The sequence below is a fragment of the Astatotilapia calliptera genome, chromosome 6 (genome assembly GCF_900246225.1).
Source record: "Astatotilapia calliptera chromosome 6, fAstCal1.2, whole genome shotgun sequence".
Lineage (NCBI taxonomy): Eukaryota > Metazoa > Chordata > Actinopteri > Cichliformes > Cichlidae > Astatotilapia > Astatotilapia calliptera.
In genome coordinates this window covers 23,798,046-23,821,081 of record NC_039307.1, presented here as the reverse complement: position 1 = coordinate 23,821,081, position 23,036 = coordinate 23,798,046, and the positions used below count along the sequence as shown (strand labels likewise).

Genomic DNA, 23,036 nt, shown 5'->3' with positions numbered 1-23,036 from the left:
TCCTGCTTTCTAGTTCTGGAAGCGATTTCCTTAGATTTACGCTGTTTATTTTATTTGTTGCAGGCCAGATGAAATAATTAAAAAAAAGACTTTATTAGTGTCATTTCCTTTTCAAACAGTCACTACTTTCACCATTTATTTTCATATGTTGTAGAGCCACCTGTGCCTGTTGGGTTTTTACTCTTTTTGTGTGTGTGTATATGTTTGTGTGTGTGCTATTAGACAACGATGAGGATTACCTGTCGGAGCGGGCCATAGATGAGGTTTATCATCTGTGGTGTCTGGCAGGTGGAGACCTAGAAAAGGAGCTCACCAACCAGGAAATCATTCAGTCCAAACCACCGATCTCCACACTGCCCAAGTATAAAACAACATATGCACAAACACAAAAGACTGAGCGGTTGGCAGTTTTTATTTAAATTTTGAGCCTGTCTGCATCTTGATTGCATCTCCTTTTCAGTTTCGTCTTGGAGGATGGGGAGACGTTTGGCCAGGGCAGGGATCGGAGTTTCTTGCTCGATGACACGACAGTGACGCTGTCTCTGTGCCAACTCAGAAATGTAAGACCGTAAAATGTGTACATTTCTTTATGAACACTCCTGCACTATCTGCAGCCTTCTGGGCTTCCTTTGATATACTGAAAACAACTGCAGTCATTATGCCACTCGTACGTCTGTATTAATAAGTGTGTTTTTATTAGTTGACAAAATCTTTTAATGTTGCCTTGCTGTATTGCAACTGCAGTAAAATTGCACTTGCAATAGAAACTATAAATTACTATAGAGACTAGATATTTATAGAAACTATAAACTTCTGTTACTGTTTTTACCATAAGTGGTCTTTTTTTCCCCCAGAGGTTGAAAGATGTAGCCAGAGAAGCCTATTACCCTCTCCTCGAAGACGAGTAAGTGCTCTCAATCTTGAAGTTGCTCTTGTCATCCTCTCCTCCCCTTTAGTATTTTACACCTTACTTCATCATTTATTTTAGCTTGAGAAATGTCATACCCCCCCTCTGCTTATTTCTCCCTCCTCCAGACAGTCGAGTTTGCCCCAGTCCAACAGCAGCAATGAACTGTCGGCCGCCGTCACGCTGCCACTCATCATCCGTGAAAGAGACACCGAGTACCAGCTCATCCGCATCATCCTCTTTGACAGATTGCTCAAGGTCTGGGCTCCATACAAATTCATATGCAGCACTCAGCATGCAAAAGCATTTCCTCAGTTTCTGTCCTGTATTTGTAGTATTTGTTGTTTAAACGTGTTATTGTTAGACTGGGACTCAATAATGTATTGCTTTGACTTTAGGCCTACCCGTACAAGAAGACCCTAGTGTGGAAAGAAGCCAGAGTGGACATTCCCCCACTTGTACGAGGGCTGGCGTGGGCTGGCTTGCTGGGCATTGAGGTACAAAATAAATCATGAAAAGTTGCATTTTTATATTTGTTTGTGGTACCGCTTACTCTCCTTCTTTTGCACAGGGTGACATTCAAGCTAAATATGAAGGTATAGACAAGGATACTCCCATACCAACTGACAGACAGGTACACAGCTGTTTAAAAATGCATGTTACGCCGTGTATACAAGTGGATTTAATCTAACTTCATTCAATCTCTTTTGTCTTTTCGTGCACATGCTTACAGATTGAAGTGGACATCCCACGGTGCCACCAATATGATGAGCTGCTGTCATCTCCCCAGGGCCACATCAAGTTCAGACGTGTGTTGAAAGCGTGGGTGGTGTCTCACCCTGACCTGGTCTACTGGCAGGGTCAGTCATTCTCTTGTAACTCGCACTATTTATTATTGTACTGTACATAAATAGACACTAGGTGGTGGTCATGCCACACTTTTCAAATTCCTTGTTAAATTTCTTGACCCTACAGTTAAATTTGTGTGAAGATCATGAGCTGTTCTGACTTGATTTTCACTTCAGGTTTGGATTCGCTTTGTGCCCCCTTTCTATATCTGAATTTCAACAATGAAGGCAAGACTTTTAATGTGAACTCAAGTAGCTAACTAGTATTTTATCTCCATTTTATTTTCATACTTTTCATACTTTCATTTTTATCTGATTCTCTTCCCAGCTTTGGCATATGCCTGCATGTCTGCCTTCATCCCCAAGTACTTGTACAACTTTTTTCTGAAGGACAACTCTCATGTGATCCAAGGTAAGCTATACTTGAGTAATCTTCGCACAACTCAGAGAGTTACTTACGCACTAATGAAATATTCAGTTTTCATTCTTCGAGCAGACGCTGTTCCATATTATTTTATTACTTGTTGTCATTTCTACCGGTTATCATATGTAGTCAACTGCAAGTTAAGTAATAAGCATTAAACGTTGTCTGAGCATTCAGTTAAGTTCAAAAGCAAATTATCATCGGCTGGCACTGAGCATCAGCCCGTCAGCTCAATGTTGATTAAATTTTGGCTCCATGTTGCTTCTAAGCTCTGAAAACTAATTTCAGTCTTTCTTAATGGAGTTTGCAGCTGAGTCGCATCATTTAGAGATAGGGAAACAAATGAAACTGCAAGTGCCTGCAGAGAAATGTCACAGGCAATTCGTACGTGACTGATAAACAGCTGCACCATACACCTCTTGAACTCCATGGGGAATGTGACTATTATCATTTCTTCCCCTGCTAGATGCCCTGGAGAGAGCTGTCTAATGTTTATCTTTCTGGTCAGAGCTCCTTTGTAGATGAACTGTGTGAAGAAATGGGGCTTGCACAGCTTTGTGCAGCATGAGTTTACATTCACTATGTACTGAGGTTGAGAAAGGCTGAAAAGTGGATCAGGAGAGTACGAGCAACATGTGGGTAACACATAAGAGTTGACTAAATTTCAATAAAACTGATTCACTTGATGGAATTACTACACTCAAGCTTTTCTGAGTCACGTTTGTGTATGTTTTTCTTTGATGAACAATACTGCACCACCCCTCATTTCTTTATATTTTGCTTGAAAAAAGAGAAATAGGTTCAGCAGTTTATTGAAACGTGTACAAATATACATAGCAATGCAGTATATAAGGAAAAAACTGAGTCAATAGTCAACATTTGGTATGACCACCTTTATTCTTCAGCACAGCCTGAACTCTCTTAGTCTGATTGCTTTACATTTCAATCAATCAATCAATCAAGGCTTTATTTGCCACGTGTCGGTTGCCCTGCAGTGAAATAGGACCCCCCCCTCCGACCTTACACACACAACACAGACATCAGATGAGGATACAGGTCGGAGATCGGTAGCCATCCATCCATCCATCTTCATCCGCTTTGTCCGGGGCCGGGTCGCGGGGGCAGCAGCCTAAGCAAAGAGGCCCAGACCTCCCTCTCCCCAGCCACCTCCTCCAGCTTATCCGGGGGAATACCAAGGCGTTCCCAGGCCAGCCGAGAGATATAATCTCTCCAGCGTGTCCTGGGTCTGCCCCGGGGCCTCCTCCCGGTGGGACATGCCTGGAACACCTCACCCAGGAGGCGCCCAGGGGGCATCCTTGTCAGATGCCCGAACCACCTCAGCTGGCTCCTTTCGATGTGGTTTCGGTAGCGTTACAGAAAAAAACACTGAAATATACACTACAATGGGAAAGTACAAGAGGGAAAAAAAGAGACCTCTACTCATGCTGGGCTCCTGGGAGGACAGTATGTGTTTTTGTTCGGCTGCAGCCTTGCGACCGCAGCTGGCGCCGAAAGGGTATCCGCATGAAGTGATGGTGCTTTTTACTTTAGTGCGAACAGCTCATATGAATTTCAAAGCTGTTCTAACAGTCCAACACTGGCCTCTCAATCTCCCATTGGAGAGCCGTGAGCTTCTCCATGATGTATCACCATGTACCCCAACCAGAAGCCTTGGATGAACCGGGATGTTCGTCTCCTCCTGAAGGCCCGCAACACCACCTTTAGGTCAGGAGATGCACACGCCTACAGTACAGCCAGGGCTAATCTAAAGAAGGGCATCAAAAAAGCCAAACACCATTACAAAAAGACGGTAGAAGAACACTTCTCCAACTCCAACCCCCGACGCATGTGGCAAGGACTCCAGACCATCTCAGACTACAGGACCACTAAACCCTCCCCCGCATCCTCTGATGTCTCCTTCCTCAACTAGCTCAACAACTTTTATGCTCATTTTGAGCGAGGGAACCCCACAACCACAACCAAAGCAGACGTGACGCCAGACCACCAACCTCTGACTCTCTCCCCCACCGATGTAGGAGCGGTGCTGAGCAGGATCAATGTCCACAAGGCTGCAGGTCCTGATGGCATCCCCGGGCGTGTTCTCAGAGCGTGTTCTGGGGAGCTTGCAGGAGTGCTGACAGACATATTCAACCTGTCCTTGGCCCACGCTGTGGTACCGGCCTGCTTCAAATCCACCTCCATCGTCCCGATACCCAAAAACTCCAACCCATCTTGCCTCAATGACTACCGCCCAGTAGCACTCACCCCCATCATCACTAAGTGCTTAGAGCAGCTGGTCCTAGCACACTTCAAATCCTGTCTCCCCCCCACCCTGGACCCCCACCAATTCGCATACCGCCAGAACAGGAGCACAGAGGATGCAGTCTCCATCGCACTGCACTCTGTCCTCTCACACCTGGACAACAACAACACCTACGCCAGAATGCTGTTTATAGACTTCAGTTCAGCATTCAATACAATCCACCCCTCACAACTCATCAGGAAACTGACAGACCTGGGCATCAGTTCCCTCATCTGCAAATGGTTACTAGACTTCCTGACCAACCGCCCCCAACATGTCTGGCTGGATAACCGCTGCTCATCTACAATCACGATGAACACCGGTGTACCACAAGGCTGTGTGATGAGCCGTTTCCTCTACTCCCTCTTCACCCACGACTGCAGACCGGCTGATGGTTCCAACACCATCATTAAGTTTGCATATGACACCGCGGTGATTGGCCTCATCAGTGACAACGATGAGGCCGCCTACAGGGCGGAGGTGGATCGTCTGGCTGAGTGGTGCGACACAAACAACCTGCTGCTTAACACCGAGAAGACCAAGGAGCTCATCGTGGACTACAGGAGGAATGCTGACCCACATCCACCCATCCACATTAAGCGTGTGAGCAGCTTCAAGTTCCTGGGAGTCCACATCTCCGAGGATCTCACCTGGACGACCAACTGCTCCAAGCTGGTCAAGAAGGCTCACCAGCGCCTCTTCTTCTTGAGGACTCTGAGGAAGAACCACCTGTCCTCAGACATCCTGGTGAACTTCTATCGTTGCACCATCGAGAGCATCCTGACCAACTGTATAACAGTCTGGTACAGGAACTGCTCTGCCTCGGACCGGAAGGCGTTGCAGAGGGTCATGAAAACTGCCCAGCGCATCGCCGGAGCACCACTTCCTGCCATAAAAGACATCTACAGGAAGCGGTGTCTGAAAAGGGCTGGTAAAATCATCAGGGACCCCAGTCACCCATCACATGGACTCTTCACCCTCCTGCCCTCTGGGAGGCGCTACAGGAGCCTCCGGACTAAGACCACCAGGTACCGGAACAGCTTCTTCCCCACAGTTGTCAGACTCCTGAACTCTGCCTCCTGACATCTGACCCACGTTAACACATGGACTGAACATACACACACCCACAATGGACAACTGTACCCTCAAACACACAATAATAAAATGAACTGAACCACCACTCACAACCACTAGCACTTTATATAGCCTCTGTAGAAATTATCCACATATCTCACTTATCTTAACTGCACTACTGTATAGCTCTGTAAATAATCATTCTGTACATACGATAATTTTTAACCCTACAACTGTTTACAACTTGCATAGTTCCCATTTCTGTATAACTCTATATCTCAGATTTCTGTAAAGTTATTTATTTCATATTCTGTATAGTTTTTCATATTTATATCCTGTTCATATCCTGTACATAGCTTGTACTCACTACAGCCTGTACATACTTATAGTTATAGAATATTCACAACATACTTCATACCGTGTACATTATAACATACCATAATAGACCCATTTCTGTAATATACTTACATATCTATATTATTGCTAATATATATTGTAATATATCTATATCACTAAAGCACTTCTGGATGGATGCAAACTGCATTTCGTTGCCCTGTACCTGTGCATGTGCAATGACAATAAAGTTGAATTTTATTCTATTCTATTCTATTCTATTCTATGTAAGTAGTCGTTGGGAATAGTTCTCCAGTCTTCTTGAAGGACATTTCAAAGCTCTTCTTTGGATGTTGGCTGCCTTTTCTTCTCTTCTTTGTCAAGATGAGCCCACACTGCTTCAGTAATGTTGAGATTTTGACTGTGGGGAGGCTATTACCTAATAACTGCTATGACGCCTTCCAGTCAGGTTTTAGACAGAACCACAAGGTTCCATCTTGGGACCCCTTCTGTTTAACATTTACATGCTCCCACTGGTGAATGGTGTAGGACCAAAATACATCAGTGACCTCCTGACCCAGTATGAACCTTCCAGATCCCTCAGGTCATCTGGATCTGGTTTTTTATCAGTTCCCAGAGTCAGAACCAGACACAGAGAAGCTGCATTCAGCTTTTATGCTCCTTATATCTGGAACAAACTCCCAGAAAGCCTCAGATCAGCTGAAACACTCAGTTTATTTAAATCCAGGTTGAAGACTCACCTATTCTCAGCTGCATTTGAATAAAGCACCAAATCCACACTTTTAAGCTTAAATTTCAAAACTTATATTTTAACTACTGATTTTATCTACTGTTCTGATTTTATCTACTGTTTTTTTTAATCAATTTTAAATCATGCTTTTTATTGTTTTCATTTTTTTAATGTCTCTGTAAAGCACTTTGAATCACCTTGTTGTTGAATTGTGCTATATAAATAAACTTGCCTTGCCTTGCCTATTGAAGGGAATATTGACTTTCAAGCTCATTAAAATTGTAAAAAATCACCTTATATACTTTATTTCATTTATGTTTGCATATGTTTCAATAAATTGCTGCACCTATGTTTAATTTTTCTTGCAAACTATAAAGAAACGAGAGGTGGCTCAACACTGTTGGTTGTATTTTCTACTGGTTACTATAGAGCTTTGTTTGGTCAGACCTACTGTTCTTCACGCCTGAACACTCAAACTACTCAGTACACTCTTTATGGACCTTTTGCCTCTTTTTCAGAGTACTTGACTGTCTTCTCTCAAATGATTGCCTTCCATGACCCAGAGCTAAGCAACCATCTAAATGAGATTGGCTTCATCCCAGATGTAAGTTACCAAGAGTGCAAGTGTTCTGGCAGAGTGATGAAAATAAAAGTCAGCAGTGTAGGACATGCCTGGTTATTAACATTTTTTTGTTATTGCAAATGTATATTTAATGGCAAGTCAAAAATAGTACAAAAATATTCTTAGTGTCTCATTGCCAGGGGACAAAGAAAATGACCATCCATAGATTGTTACGTATATCTTTTCATAGTCAATGACATTTTTTGTTCCACATCCCCGTTTCCAGAATTTGTGGCCAGGGTCAAGTTTTCCCCATAGTCCGCTGGTAATGATTTATACAGCGGCTAATGTCTGCAAGGCACACTTAATGATTGTCCTCTGTCAGGCTTACCTTATTTCTCTTACTTTGCGCCACCTCTCCTCGCCCTTTGCTTTCCTTCTTACGGCTCTGCTCAGACAGTGACAAGGTTAAAGTCTCCACCGTCTCTCCAGGGTTTCAGTTTGTGTGCTGATGAATGTGTGTCATCCACAGCCCGGCCTCTGAGACGTTACCCGATGAAAAGTGGGGTCTTTATCACAGAGGAGTCAGGGATTTAAGTCTCTATTTCCTCAGTGTCTGATATTGCAGCTGTAAAATGGAGCAAGTGAAGCACCAAACTGTGCTTGTTGATTGTCAGAATATGAAAGTGTATGGAGAAAAAAATGTAGCCTGCAGGTGATTTTGCTTTTTTTTTTTGGCTGTTTAAACATGTTTTTATGCTAAACAGATGCCCTGTTGTAATTATTTTAGTCTTTTGCGCCTTCATTGTTCAGACTTGGGCCTTCCAAAAACTGCTTATCATTCTGGGTTGTCATTTAGAGCATGTACAGTACTACCATTTCAAAGGGGACTTTGTATGCTTGCTTTTGTTGTTAGGCCAGGGCAATACTGGAACACTCTTTGTTGATACAGCTTTCATGCTTGATTTCAGTCCCAGTAATCAGACTTTATATATAATAAATCCCTTTTCCCTTTGTGAACTGCAGAGCACACTCTGAGCTGTTGTTTTACTCAGGCAGTAAATCCATCTGCACTAAAAGGCCGAATGTCACTGCAGTATGAATGGATTTCTCATACATGCAAACCGGAACATGGCTAGTTCAACACACTTTGTCTTTCAGAAAGAAAGAAAAAACCAAAAATGTTGTGCAAACATGCAGAAACCACAAGTAATCTTTGGAAATGCTGCAGAGTTCCTGGACTCCGCTCCAGCAGAGTCAAATTGCATGTTGCCAGTGGTTTAATTCAGGGCCACTTTCAATTTTGGCTACATCGCCTCTCCTGAGTCTGCCATTTACACCTACGCTAATCCAATCTGGCTGTACTCGCAGTCCTGCTGCTGGGCTGTTGCGGCTGAGGATGAGACTCTGAGTGCAGTGGCCGTCTCGTCACACTTAGGCACACAAGAGGTCCACTGAACAGTCACCAGCTCCCTCGCAATTAGCAATCAGTAAACTGGCTGAGATAACTCCGCTGTTGCTGCTCCAGAGCTTTTGCCGCTGAAATTTACAAAGCCTTGGTGACAGTGGCCAGCAATTGGCAGTTGCTAGAACAGTTGGTTAATGGCGTAGTGTGTGTGTCTGTATCTGTCTGTGTGCCTTATTTCATTTCAATTTTATGCTTTTCCTCCCAGGGAAGTGCAGAGAGTAAATAAGAGAGAAAGAAAGGACGAATGACAAATGACAAGATCAGTATATTGAGATTCATTTTCATTGTTAGCGTTTTTCCCGTCGACTTATAACCAAAGTCAGCAGTTTGCTCTTTATTGCTGTTACGGTTTCTTAGCTGTGGAGATTCACAGCCATGTGTGCTGCTTTTCTCAGAGATTGAGTCTTAGCGTGTTATTTTGAGTTGATGTGTTGAATACTACGCACACATGAATGCTGTATGTGATCCCCTGCTGAATTGGTAAGTTTGCTCTCTTCCAAAGAAATGAACAGTCTTAAATTTTTGTGCTAGTTTCATTTTAATTGAATGAGAGTCAAATAAGTATTTTATCCCCAAGCAGAACATAGCAACTGGAGGAGAATCCCTTGTTGGCAAGCTCAGTGGTCAGACGTTTCTTTTAGCTGGTCACCAGGTTTGCACACATCTCAGGAGGGATTCTAGCCCACCCCTCTTTACAGAGACTCTCTAAATTCTTTTCTTACTTGCTGCTTGGCAGCTCAAAGCTTCAGCTTTTCTTTTTTGCCTTTTCTTTTTATGGTACAGTAGATGGCCCTGTCCTTTGGCCCCTCAGTGTGGTGATGTCATCCTGTAAACTTAGCAGAAAAAAGTCCAAGAGTAATGTTTCTACCTCTGTGTTTGACCGTGGGGATTGTGTTTTTTGGGTCATACTCAGCATTTTTCTTCCTCCCAGCAAGTCAGGATGAGTTGATGCAAAAGAGCTCGATTTTGGTTTCATCTGGTCTCAGCCCTATTCTCCCAAGTCTTCTGTAAATCATTTAAATTTCTTCCATTTCTGAATAATTGGACCAGCATTTGTCAGCTTCTCTCCAAGCTTTTTTCTGATGGTCTTTGTGCAGGTTCACAGTCTTGTCCCTGACGTCCTTTGACAGTTCTTTGGTCTTACCCACAAAATGAATTGTTTGGACAGGTGTACTTACATATAACAACTTATCTATAATTGAATAATCGATCAATCGATTGTAATCTGTGTGCAATATGGGCACACAACCTGTGGCAGCCAAAATTCATGCTGTTATGTGTTATTTCTGGATTTTTAGTTGACATTCTGTCTCTCTCCATTAAAATGAAACTACCATAAAACTTAAAGACTGTTTATTACCATGTGTGTGTGAGCAAACTTAAAAATTCAGGAGGGGATCATATTATTATTTTCCCCAATGTATAAGTTATGCTTATGTCATCATCTTTTTTCTCTTTTCTTTTTCCGCACAGCTTTATGCTATTCCCTGGTTCCTAACAATGTTTACACGTAAGTACTCTTTTTTTTTTTTTTTTTCCACCCACAATGCCCTGGCTTGATGTGGCACTGAGTGTAATCAAAAACTTTCACAGGATATTTGAAGTCAGCTTTTCGTCTGAGTGCAAATAAAAAGGACTGAAAAGGTCATTGGCTCAAATTTCGAGTTCTGTAGGTTTTTTTAAAATTTATTTTGGTCATGGTGACCTTTACTATCGCTGCTAATTAATTCCAGTCCTGTAGGGAAAGAACAGAGTCGCTCAGTCCGGCATCAGCTGAGATGTTGACCGGCACAGCTTCTTCTTTTTTTTTTTAAATTTTGTATTTATCCGGATAAATAGTAAAAAATCCAACTTGTGACCAACAAGATAAATCAGCTGCTCAAATGTGTGTTGTATTCAAAGCGAGAAAAGAACAAAAAACACATATTCTGATGAAAACTATCAACCACTGCTGGCTTTATTCAGAACTTTCAATTTCATCTCACATGAGGGGAGTTCAGTTATTACTTAGTAATTTATAACATGAAATATGACAGCTCACAGTTCAGGTGCAGTTGTTTTGCTGAGCTGGGTTTGCAGTGAATCTATAAAATCTGCCAGAGAAAGGACCTGATTTACTTGAGTACATTTTTTTCAGCCTGCACAGAGTAAAGTCATTTAATAATGAAATAGAACGTCGGAATAAATAATAAAGTAATTGCCCAGAATGTATAAAATCCATACTAACGATCTGAAGTTACAACTGCAATTCTGCCTGTCTGTGTAAAGAATACAAACTTGCTAAATAAACATCCAGCTTTGCTTGAAGTATTTCATGAAATAAAGATAAAATAGCCAGTTAGAGTGACGACTGTTTGGAAAAGTATTGATTAGAGTGCATGAATTTAAAGCGATCAATAATACATTTGTACATGAAGGCCTTGAAAATATTTTAGAGGTGATATGAGACAGAGGAAAGAATACAGTATGTGGTAGAACACGGGTAGGATGTGGCAAACAAAATCAATCCCAGGCGCTCGACTCCAGGATGATAAAAATAAAAATCCTTTAATGAATATGGATTTGAAAAATGATAAAAAATGCATTAACAATTATCGGCATGCTTGCCTCCCTCAAGAGAACCTTGAGGAGAGCATGATGCTTTTTAAAAAAAAACTCTTCTATATTTATTAATGGTATCTCTACGTTGTTTTGGTGGGCTGGATTTGGATTTTGTATAATCCATCTTACCTCTGAGTTTCTTCCAGTTTTAAGGGCACCAAGGATGCAGGTGGTAGAGTAAAAAACAAAACAAGAATCTAACCTCCCTAATAGGACTGTTCGATATAACGATATATATCGGATGACAATATAAAAACGTCTATCGTTTCATTTTACGCTATCGTTTGTTTCGTGGTGTCGCAAAATAAACTGTTTACAGCAATATTTTTTCATCGTTTTGATGGTCACTGCAGTGGCTATATTAATTTCTTAAACTTCTCTCTTTCTCTTATATTTAATTAACTACAGATCATATTTGTATCAGTGAATATTATTACAGAAGAATCTGACTTCCTTATACCAGATTCTATAGACACTTAACACTGTACGGTTCTGCTACCGAACGATATGAGGACAGTGTAACACACACTAGAGTTGTTGGGCCTACCACATGAGGAAGGCAACTGAAACACACTCCTGTCCTTCACAGCTTAAAACAATATGAGGACAGTGTAACACACACACTACAATCACTGGTCCTACCATATGAGGACTTCTACTTAAACACACTCCTGTCCTTCACAGCTTAAAACAATATGAGGACATGACGACTGAACATGTGTAGAGTTCACATTCCTGACTTCTAACTTCTCCTGCTGTTGTCAATAAAAGCTCTAAACCCAACACTGATGTAAAGCCATCTATTTCCCCAGAAATTAAATCATGTAAACTGATCAGCGGGAGCTTATTTTGACAAAAACATGTGTAAAACGACAAAAATATCAAATTTTGTCAGGATCAAGCTGATGCTTTAAGGGAAAGTTTGGACTAACAAATGGTATAGACAATTACTTTATCCTAATGCTAATGTTGGTTTTGGTTAACTTCGACTAAAACTGATTGTTTTAGTACAATTAAAGTGCATTTCATTTATGCACTAGGCCCAACTGACACATATACTTGATGCCAAATACAAAAAAATAATGTGTAACCTGTTGGAAGAATGAAGTGGGTGTGTCACTCACCAATTGGTCTGAAGGAGGTTGAGGCAGGACCTCGGCACTTGGTGTCTGCAACAAAAGACAACAATATAACGTCAGAAACATTCTCTAATATAAATCCCGACGATTTAATATAACCACACTACTGACGGACAAGCGCCTATTTTTATGCGTTGTCGTTAGCAACAACGACGGTAACACCATCGCGATTCCGCTTGTTTATGTTCCACATAAACCTTTCACAATAAAGCTCAAGATCCTGTTTAGACTTTTCAAAATAAACGGAATCACGTGAAAGAGCAGATTATTTACGGATGAGAAATAAAAAAGAGCCACCAGGTGCTAAAAAGTAAACCTTAGACTCAAACGTTAGAACAGGCTTTTCCCCGCAGCACGCCGTGTAATAAATACTCACAAAGAAAACGGCGGCCTTTACAACTTGTGTCTAAAAATGTATCGTTTCATGCATCTGGTAAAACACTCGACTCCAGCTACATGACGCGCAGCTGAAAACACTTCCCGCAAGTCGAGCTGCCCGAGATTCACAGAATTTACAGAAAATGTTACATTTTTGTGATTTATATCGTTATCGGGACGATAAAATTCTTATATCGGGATATGAGATTTTGGTCATATCGCACAGCCCTACTTCCTAAAGAATCAAAAACATCAGAAACAATGTCTGAGGAGCTTGGGGACATCTACTGTCTCCTCTGGTCACTATGACAAGGGTGTGTACTTACTGTGCATACACTGCAAGCATGGATAAATATGCAAAGGACACCACCTAAGAAACGTTATTTGCTAATAGTTTGCTAATGCTTTTAACACATCTGGCCCTTCTGTACACACAAACACAAGATTAAGTCACTTTCTTTAAGGTCAAACCCTTGTTAGTCACTACATGCGCTTCCCTGAAAAACAAAGCAACTAATCGTCCACTTTCTGTTCAGACCAGCTCACACATGCCCGAAGATGTGTTATACTGTATGCATTAGTATGTATGGGCATTATTTCAGAAAAGGGTCCTGAAGTGCTAATTTGGACCGAGATCGTTTAAAATTAATATGAAAGTCATATTACTGCAGATGTGGCCTTATAAACTTGTACTTTGAGAGAGTTGGAAAGTTATTATAGTCTTAAAATTTTTGATAGTGCTGATCTGGATGTTTTTGAAGTTGGCCTCATGATAAAGGGGCCTTTGTAAAACTTCAACAAGTACAGAGAAGGTGAAAACTCACTTTCTGATGTACTTCAAAAGAAATGCATAACTTATCAACCAGTGAACTACTGCCAAATGATTGGAGTCTTATTAGCCTTTTGGGATGATCTAGATGTAGATATTTAGATCAGCAATATTAAGCATTAGATTAAAAGGAAAAGAAAATGTTCATAAAAATCATTTTTAGTGTAAAATTAGCAGGTTGCAGTCTTCACAGTGATGCAGGTGGTTGGCAGATATCTTTGTGTTTTAGTTGTGATATGTATGCTTCCTTTACCGGTGTAGCATCAAACATATATATTATTATCATCATTATTATTAAAGGGACATTTTTTTCAAACATTTTTGTGGGGGGTGGGGATTTGGCATGCTCCCAGCATGAGGTTTGTCAGCGGATGGCAGCATTACACTTTGATCCTTTCACTGAGTGCAGGTATAGCGCAGAAAAAAGATCATATTAACAGGGGCCCAAAATTAAATGATATGCAATTAACCTGTTTCCCTCTAGGCAAACCGTCATTTACAGCAACTGTTTTAATAACTTGCTACCTTGTCGATATAAATTTTGATCGTTACACTAGAGCTGTGGTAGTGTGCAGACTGTTACAGACATTACACAACTTGTAATTTACACTAATTGAAGCCAGATTAGTCTGCATGTGCACTATCCACTGATGTTTTTGAACCCTTCACCTTGCTCGGTGATACATCTTCAGTTAAAACCACACACACAGATACCAGTTCTGGTGTGGGAAGTGTGAGTTGTGACCCTTTTAACCCTTATCCTCCCCCTGAGGCTGTGTGTGAGTCCAGTATTCACGAGGTGTGCCCTTCTGACTGCTAATGTCCCCGATCCAATATGAGACAAGGTTGGAGGGTCATCTTCCATTCACACACAGACACACTGACTGTCACTCACATGCACCGGCCAACTCGGCTGACTGCTAATGCGGTGCAGATCCTCCGAGGCATTTTCACAGCTCTCACCACAGTCACATTTTGCCCACACACACACACGCATGTCAGCTTGCCTAGTATCCACCTTAACAAACCCCCGAGATGATATAAACAGGTGGACAATGCTGGTTCCCATGCATAAATCTATACAGAAGGGAAACCTTAAATTTTAAAACACTGAGAGTAATGTGACTGAAATAATAACTGCTCTGAGACGTATTATCAGGATGTGGTTTTATTTGGCTTGGAATAACCTGTGCAGGTTTCTTGCTCTAAAGCTCCTCAGCCCCCTGATGTTCTTCCTGTCATTTTTCCACAACAACACCCACCTTGAAACATTTTTCCAGCTGCCTCCCCCACATCAAATATCCCTCCAGGCAGCACTGACAGTGCACAGTTTTGTTTAGTGAGCTCCCCGTTTTAAACCCATAAAGCCATGTTAAGTAAACGCACTGTGCACATGCAAATTATCCTCATTATACACAAACTGATTATCTATTTCTCACTGTGTGCATGCTACATGGTATTGTCCCATTTGCAGGATCCCATTGAGCATCTCTGGAGGCATGTTTCTTTTCAGGCACTCTCATATTCACTTACTTTGTAAAATCTTGTCTTTGTTGTGTTTTTTTTTTTTTTTTTATGTACCCACAATACAGATGTTTTTCCACTGCACAAGATCTTCCACCTGTGGGACACATTGCTCCTGGGTAACTCCTCATTCCCATTCTGTATTGGCGTAGCTATATTGCAGCAACTCAGGGACCGCCTATTGGCTAATGGCTTCAATGAATGCATCCTGCTCTTCTCCGACCTGCCAGGTAAGAACATCATCTGGTATGCACATCCGTGTATTTACACAGACTTTCCCTATTCCCTCTTTACAATTCTGTTCCATACAAGTGTTACTTAATTACCTACAGCCAAACAGTATATATGAGAGTTTCCCGAAAAGCTTTAAAATCTCTCATGTAAGCAAAGAAAAGTCAAACAAAAACACTTTTTTTCTGCCTTTTTTAAAATCTCACTCGAAGTGTTTCCATCTTAAAGAAGCGTGCATTTCTAGGAGGCAGTTTCTCAGAGTACTTATGTGCGCTCATGTGTCTGAGTTAATGATATCCTCAAAGCAGACAGCTCTGCACTCTTATACAGACATACTCGCTGCTTGATGTGCTCCCGGCGCTGCCGCGCTCTGCTCTGCATCTACTGAACAGTCAATTGCTGCGCCCTGGAATTAGTCTGCTCGCAGCCTGTTTGCTTCTTCATCATTTGCATCATCTTCATTCAGAGTTTAAACTCTTTTTGTCTTAGCATCTCTTGTATGATATCATTAAATGAGCAATTGCAAAATTCCAGGTAGATACAAACAAATAAAGTCAGCGATAGCGATGTGAGAGTAGCATGTTGCCTGAGGCCCCTTCCTTCTTTGAGAAAGCAAAGAGACAGACATATTTACTGAAATGCAAAAAAAAGAACAAAAGGCAAAAGAATTAGGAATTGAATGCATACACCTGCACGTGGACAGACATTTCAAATTCGTTAATACCTCATTACACCACCTAAGCACCATTGTCAGTGCAGCAGCAAGAATGAGACATAGGAGGAGGAAATATTGAAAAGTCGGGATGGCAAATACTTAGTCTTTTAACTTTGCAGTATCGTTGTTAATCCCTGCAGATTTCAGTGTTTTACAGACAAAAGAAGCAATTCCAACTCCTTTCTTGTACGAAGCAGGAGGAGGGCCAACAAATCAGGGAGGAATTAAGCGGGTTTGTTCTGTTCATACAGGCTTAATGGATATGCATACTTATTAACCATGTTGGTTAAATGTATTCAATTCTTTTCACAGACTCACTCCAGGTCAGAGTTATAAATGTGTTATGGGCAGACAGTGACAGAGTGCATTTGGGATTTTGCTGTTTCCGTTGACTGCATGTTGCCGTACAGTGACGAGTCCTAACAGTGTCTCTGATTATGCATCCACTTTACTGCTCCTTTTCACTTTCACAAAGCGATTACTTAGCAAAGTATCGGTGACATAAAGTCAGCAAGCGGCATTCTTAATGCATGTCTTCAGAATATAAGTTTCACCTGGGGGATAGCTCAAACAATTTCCTTTAAAACTATATTTCCAAATGGTGCTTAGCCCTTTTTTTTCTTGCTGAAAGGCAAAATGACTTTGGGATTAAAAAACAAACAAACAATAGAGACAGGAACAATTTGTCCAAAAGGGACACTGGAGCTGACTGTAAACTGAGCCCCATCTTCTACAAACTTTAGTGGTTGCAATACGTCATTGTTTTACTGCCCGAGTCCAGGAGATTCATGTGATTGAGGCAGAAGGCAAAAGGAGATCCAGTTCTCCTTATAAAGGTAAAATATGTTGGCCTAGAGCTGCAGTCAGCTTCTCTGGCAAGATTTCCTTGGAGTTGTTTCTCCTGCCAGCTTGTTTCTGTATATCACTGCCAGCCCCATTAGCGCAGCCTGTGTATACCTAGGTAGTTACAGTGTAGTATCTGGCACTCACTCTAAACTATATTAGGACTGAAATCTAGGCTGCTGCATGACCTCAAACAGGACTTGTTTACTTAAGCTTCGAGCCACAATCTGGTCCCTACTCACAATAGTTTTATATACATTACAAAGACAGACTCCTAAGTTCTGCACACTTCAGCACAATATTTATCACCTCTAAGACAGCATGGGTCTATCTTCAATGGATTTATTGTTCTTTCTTTAGCCCCACAGTAGTGTGGCTTTTGAGATGCCATTGTGGGTCTGTCAGTCCACCGTAATGGTCAAGACTGTGATATTTCAACATGATGAATCCTTCTAACTTTGGTGCTTTGTCTCTACTAACCCCACTATCAGGTTAAAATTTCACTGCTTTAAAGCTTCAAACCTCTCATTTGTGAAAAATCCCCATTAAACTTGTCTGTGCTTTTAGGGGGAGGTTATCAAATGTTAGTGCAGTCCAGTGCAAAAGCCAGCAATCATCATATCTTTATATTTTACCATACCACACCACGTTATTTAAAAAGCACTCAAAGTAAACAACAGCAGGACTGACTAAAAAAAACAAAACCCAAAACACAACATAAAAGACAAATACAGACCAGACAGTAAAAAGATACGGGGACATATAAGAACTGTAGACGTTAACAATAAAGGCGTACATAAAAAGTGAAATAAAGTCACAGTCAACATCTCACAGTGGGTCGAAAGGCAAGAAATAGAAGGGTGTTTGTAAGCGAGATTTAAAGACAGAAGTGAAGGAGCTTGCCTGATGTCGTTTCACAGCTGCAAAAACTCTTTCACCTCTTAATTTGCTGTCCATCTTTGGAACAAGTACAAGCATCTGGTCTGCTGACCTGTGTACAGTGTGTCTTTAACAGCAGTGTACCAAAATACTTTAGCATGTTAGCATTTAATTCAAAGCAAGTCCAGCATTGTAGGCTGCTGCAAACAAAGTATTTGTACAAAGACTGCAGTATTATTTCAGAGGAAGCTACAATAAATTCAAAATTTAGTCTCTTGAGCAACAAAAACTGAATTCTTAACATTTATGAATCATAGTGCAGAATATGTGATGGTCTATTCCCTGGTTTCAAGTGTGTTAGCAGGTTGAAAAGTTGACTGCTATCAGCTCTGACAGCAAGTGATGACACAGTGCAGGACACATTGAGCTTCCTATTTTGTAAGAATGAAAACTGCAGCTAAATAATTGTTATGATAAATCATCACAACATCAAAGGAGGTTTTAGTTTTTACTTCAGAAATACAATAACAAGTGATTTATAGATGTGAGCATTTAAATCATACATTTTATGAACGTGTAAAATATAGTAAATAGCATAGAGGGAAATGCAGAGAACATGAACAGAAACAAAGGCTTAGCGTTATGTTTGAAGTTCTTTAATAGTGCTTCTCAGCAATTGATGAAAAAAATATGGTTTTGAAGGTCAGTGTGTGCTTTCCCTCACCACGTTCATGTTCATGAAAGCGCACGCACACGTGCACGCACACACACGCACACATAGTGAGTTATGGTAGACATCCTGTGATTTGTGTACCGCACCTGCTCCATTCTGCCATCAGGCGTGCAGAATTGATGTCCTCATACAACTGAAGCTCACATTCATTTGTTTCAGAGCAGAGTCCACATGCGTCACATTTTTGTAACTACAGGAGCTGCATGTATGGAGGCAGAAAATATATACCATGCTGCTGGCTGGACATTATAAGAGAAGACAAATAGTCTGTCCAGCTTCTGCAGCACACACGGAAGGATAAATTACAGAATCGTTTGGATGCAGTATCGAATATTACATATTTTACTGCATATGTTTAAACTCTCTTAGATATTAGATTAATTTAAATAACTTCAGGCTGAACCATCATGCAGTTTACTGAAAGCTACTTTGCAGCATTCATGTAATCTCCACTTCACTGATTTCTGTTCATTTTGTTAATTTTAGCTTGTGCATGATGGAAGCCTATACTTAGTGGTCGTGACTATGACTGTGAACCCAGAGAGCTTACATTACACATATGACTTATTCTGAGATTCAGTGAGTTGGATGAACATTGGAGAGATCTATAAGCAGACTTGACATTTAGTTGTGAAATTTAAAAAAAAAAAGTCTTCTGCCTTTCTGTTCAAATACGCAGCTACCAGAATAAAAATTAACAGTCAAGATAATATTGCAAGACAGTAGCCCTTAAATGGTTCAGACACACTCCTCTCTTTTCCTCTTTCTTGGTAGTAAATAGGAGTAGAGACATTAATTCTCAGTGACAAGCCTATTATGCATGACACAGGAAGTCTGTAGTTGTAAATTTTCCAACAAAGAAGGGAGGTCTAGATTCAAAGAAAAATCTGTCATGTTTTCAAGTATTCATGATGTCAGTTAAATCATGTGGTGTGTATTGTAAGTCATCTTCATACATGCAAATACAGACTTATCTCCACAAAACGCCTGTTTGAGTCTCCAGATTAAAAAAAGACAAAGGGATAAAGGACCCTGAATAGTTTTCTTTTAAGTGTTGTGAATGATTTAACTGAGTAGGTATATATCAGAGTATAACATAACATGTGAAATAGGTGACCTGCTGTGCAACATTTAGACTCGGAGCGGGACATTGATCTCAGCTTCCCATTTGTTTGCAATTAATCGGATTCTGTGATTCCCATTTGATTAGTCTCGTATCCTCAGGTAATCTATAAAACTCTGTCCTGTTTGGAGACATCATTGATTCACAATGGCCCAGAGAGGCTCCCCAGCTGAAGGGGGAACCGTGTGTCTACTGATGATGCAGAGGCATTTGCCTTCACGGGACATTAGCATTTGCTTCAATGAGCCGAGATGGGCACAGAACTGATGAGCTCTACTTATAGATGTTTAGCTCTGAGAAAAACAACCATGACTTACTGAAACTGCTTATGGAAACACAGCACAGACAGACACCTTGAACGTTAGTAGAAGGAGATGTAGAGGATGGAAAAAACAATGTCTCTAGGACAAATTTGCCATGTTACAAATTACATTTTCATTTACATTTTAGGATGAGCCCAATCTCCTGATGTGGAGCTATTTAAAATAGTATAAAAAAATGAAAAGGTGGTACTGGATAGTAAGTAAAGTATCTTAATGGATGTACATCTGAATTTATGGATGAGGAATCCTGCTGAAAGTTACGTTTCCTAGACGTACTTTCAGCGTGGATAAGTTTCTATGTGAGTTACCAACGCTACTTATTTAATTTTAGAACCAAAAATAAAATAAATAATGCTGTTATATAATTTTGTTCCAACTGGTACCAGTATGCAATTAGCAGCCCACAGACTGACAGGCTGTGGGCAGCTAGTCGGTTTGTATAAAAACTTCATGCTGTAAAAATAAGTCAGATTTAAAATAAAAATAAAAAAAATTGTCCCACTTACATGATTAACTAGCTGGATAATTTTGAAGGCTGTGACTTCTCAGAAAACATAGATTATAGTATATTTAAAACATAAACAAAAAAACATTAAAGAATATGCTGCATTGTAGCTTATGTGAACATGCGTTGGCTATATTTACCGGTACACTTTGGTAGTTGGACTCCATTTTTAAAATTCAAAACTGCCCTAAATCTTCATGCCATAGATTCAACAAGGGGTTGTAAACATTCCTTGTAGATTTTGGTGCATATTGACGTGAAAGGATCACACAGTTCCTGCAGATTTATCAGCTGCACATCCATCATCTGACTCTCTTGTTCCACCACATCCCGAAGGTGCTCTATTGGACTGAGATCTGGTGACAGTGGAGGTCATTTGAGTACAGTGAACTCATTGTCATGATCAAGAAACCAGTTTGAGATGATTTGGGCTTTGTGGCATGGCATAGTATCCTCCTGGGAGCAGCCATCAGAAGTTGGTTAGACTGTGGTCATTAAAGGATGAACATGATCATCAACACCACTCAGGTGGCAGGTAACAAGTGGTTATTTGAGTTATTTTTGCCTTCCCAGATGGAAGTTGTCTGCCCATTCTCATCTGGCCTCTGGTACCATAAAGCCAGAGAACTGCTGCTCACTGGATATCTTTTTTATTTTTTGGACTATGCTCTGTAAACACTAGAGAGGATTGTGTGGGAAAATGCAGCAGACCGGCAGTTTCTGAAATACTCAGACCAGCACGTCTAGGAACAACAACAATGCTACATTTGAAGTGACTTAAACCACCTTTGTTCCCTATTCTGATACTCACTATGAACTTCTGCAGATCAGCTCAACCATGTCTACATGATGAAATTGAGTTGGTGCACTGTAATTGGCTAATTTGATAGTTGCATTAATAAACAGTTGAATGTACCTAATGAAGTGACCAATCAGCAATATCTGAGCCACTGTCTTTCACTGCTTTTCTTTTGTCTCAATATTTCTGTGTGTCAAGTGCAGCCTGACTTTGTAGCCACAATTGCAATTGATTCATTTGATTCATTCAAAACTAAACATTTTTATACCTTGTTGTGTGGATGCTTTAAGCATCCACACTATTGAGTTCCTCTTGGGACTTCCGTACACTTTTTGGCACTTAACTACTTCCGCAATTTTCAGCCGATTTTCACCGTTCAAATTTTAAACTATTCTGCTATTTCTGCTAATGTGTGCTATGTCTTTTGGTATTTTTCACTATTATACTTTTTAAAATATTAAGCTTAATTTGTCCCATTGAAATGAATGGGAAACTTCTGCAATTCTGCTAAAATTTGCTTGTTTCTGAAACTTAACTACTTCCTCATATTTTCACGTAGAACAACCATTCAAACTTTAAAATGTTCTCAAATTATTGGGCTATTCAGGTATAAATCAGCTTTTTCAAATCTTTTACCGTTTTACTTTTATGCCTCTTAAAGTTTTCAGTTGCACAATTGTGATTTTTCACAAAATACATGCGTTGTTATGGTTGCTATGCACTTGGCTTCCAGTGTGCCACTGAAGGTTTTGCAGTCTTCTCTTCATGTCCGAACAACTTCTTGCTACTTGCTCAATTTTCACTCAACTTTCACAAATTATACATCAAAACGTAGGTATTTTTGCTGGCTTTCCGAAAATGTCACTATCATTGTTGTGAGATTTATAGAATTTTGGCAAATCTCCTCAGACCAACACAAAGTCGCAAAGCTCTCCATAGAAAGTCAATGGAGAGCTTGTTCAAAATCACCGCTTGATTTCTGTAATGAGAGGCATATTCGAATCGTCATATCTCCTTAACGAAGCAAAGTTAAGACATAAGGCTTGTCCCAGTATATCTTCAGACACTCCTGACGCTCACAATTCAAGAATTATTTTCTCACCTATTACTGTTCTGAGATGAGTTAGACTTGTTTGAGGGTAGGAAATTCGTCCTTCGCTCAGATTTCTTCAGATTTCAAACTCTGGAAATGAACCACTTTTTTCTCTCGTCATATCTTTTTAATGGATTTCCACAGAGACCTGAAAATTTCCATGATTGTTCACCAAAGCCTGCTGTCTCATACAGTGAAAGAATGATATCGATACTCCAAATACATTTAGAGTTAGAAAGCGTTGTTTGAGGGCAAGTCAAGGCAGTTTTTGCTTTGCTCTACTCAGTTATGGTGCATTAGAAGTCAAATATCTTTAATAATTCATATTTTAATGATAAATTGTCAACACTTTAAGATTCCCCCATCTCTTCCGAACAAAACGGTGTAAGAATGACCGTTCTAGCCCCTACGGTTAGGAAATTATGGTCATTTGTTTGAGGGGAGTCGTCATTATGAGAAATAGACTGCAAAAATCCTGTGTCTCTCTGTGCTGCGTGCACCTGTTTTGGCAGGAAAAAGTGCACAGGTTCTCTGATTGGTGGATTCAAATTCAGCAGCTCCCAGGCTGCTTGACTGAGCTAGAAACTTACTTCTCTCTCCCTGTGTGTGCGTGTGTGTGTGTGTGTGACAGAGAGCGAGAGAGAGAGAGAGA

General features: G+C 40.6%; 1 protein-coding gene across 2 annotated transcripts in view; it reads left to right on the top strand.

Annotated features, from left to right (window-relative positions):
• Nucleotides 1–23,036, top strand: part of tbck (TBC1 domain containing kinase) — a 63,801-nt gene that overhangs the window by 5,816 nt on the left and 34,949 nt on the right. For both annotated transcript variants that reach the window (XM_026171221.1, XM_026171220.1), the window contains exons 11-22: nucleotides 223–361; nucleotides 461–560; nucleotides 855–904; nucleotides 1,036–1,165; nucleotides 1,306–1,404; nucleotides 1,479–1,541; nucleotides 1,641–1,767; nucleotides 1,933–1,983; nucleotides 2,084–2,167; nucleotides 7,158–7,243; nucleotides 10,143–10,179; nucleotides 15,209–15,370. In XM_026171221.1, coding sequence (XP_026027006.1) covers nucleotides 223–361; nucleotides 461–560; nucleotides 855–904; nucleotides 1,036–1,165; nucleotides 1,306–1,404; nucleotides 1,479–1,541; nucleotides 1,641–1,767; nucleotides 1,933–1,983; nucleotides 2,084–2,167; nucleotides 7,158–7,243; nucleotides 10,143–10,179; nucleotides 15,209–15,370 — 1,128 coding nt within the window. The remainder of the gene's footprint in view (nucleotides 1–222; nucleotides 362–460; nucleotides 561–854; nucleotides 905–1,035; nucleotides 1,166–1,305; nucleotides 1,405–1,478; nucleotides 1,542–1,640; nucleotides 1,768–1,932; nucleotides 1,984–2,083; nucleotides 2,168–7,157; nucleotides 7,244–10,142; nucleotides 10,180–15,208; nucleotides 15,371–23,036) is intronic.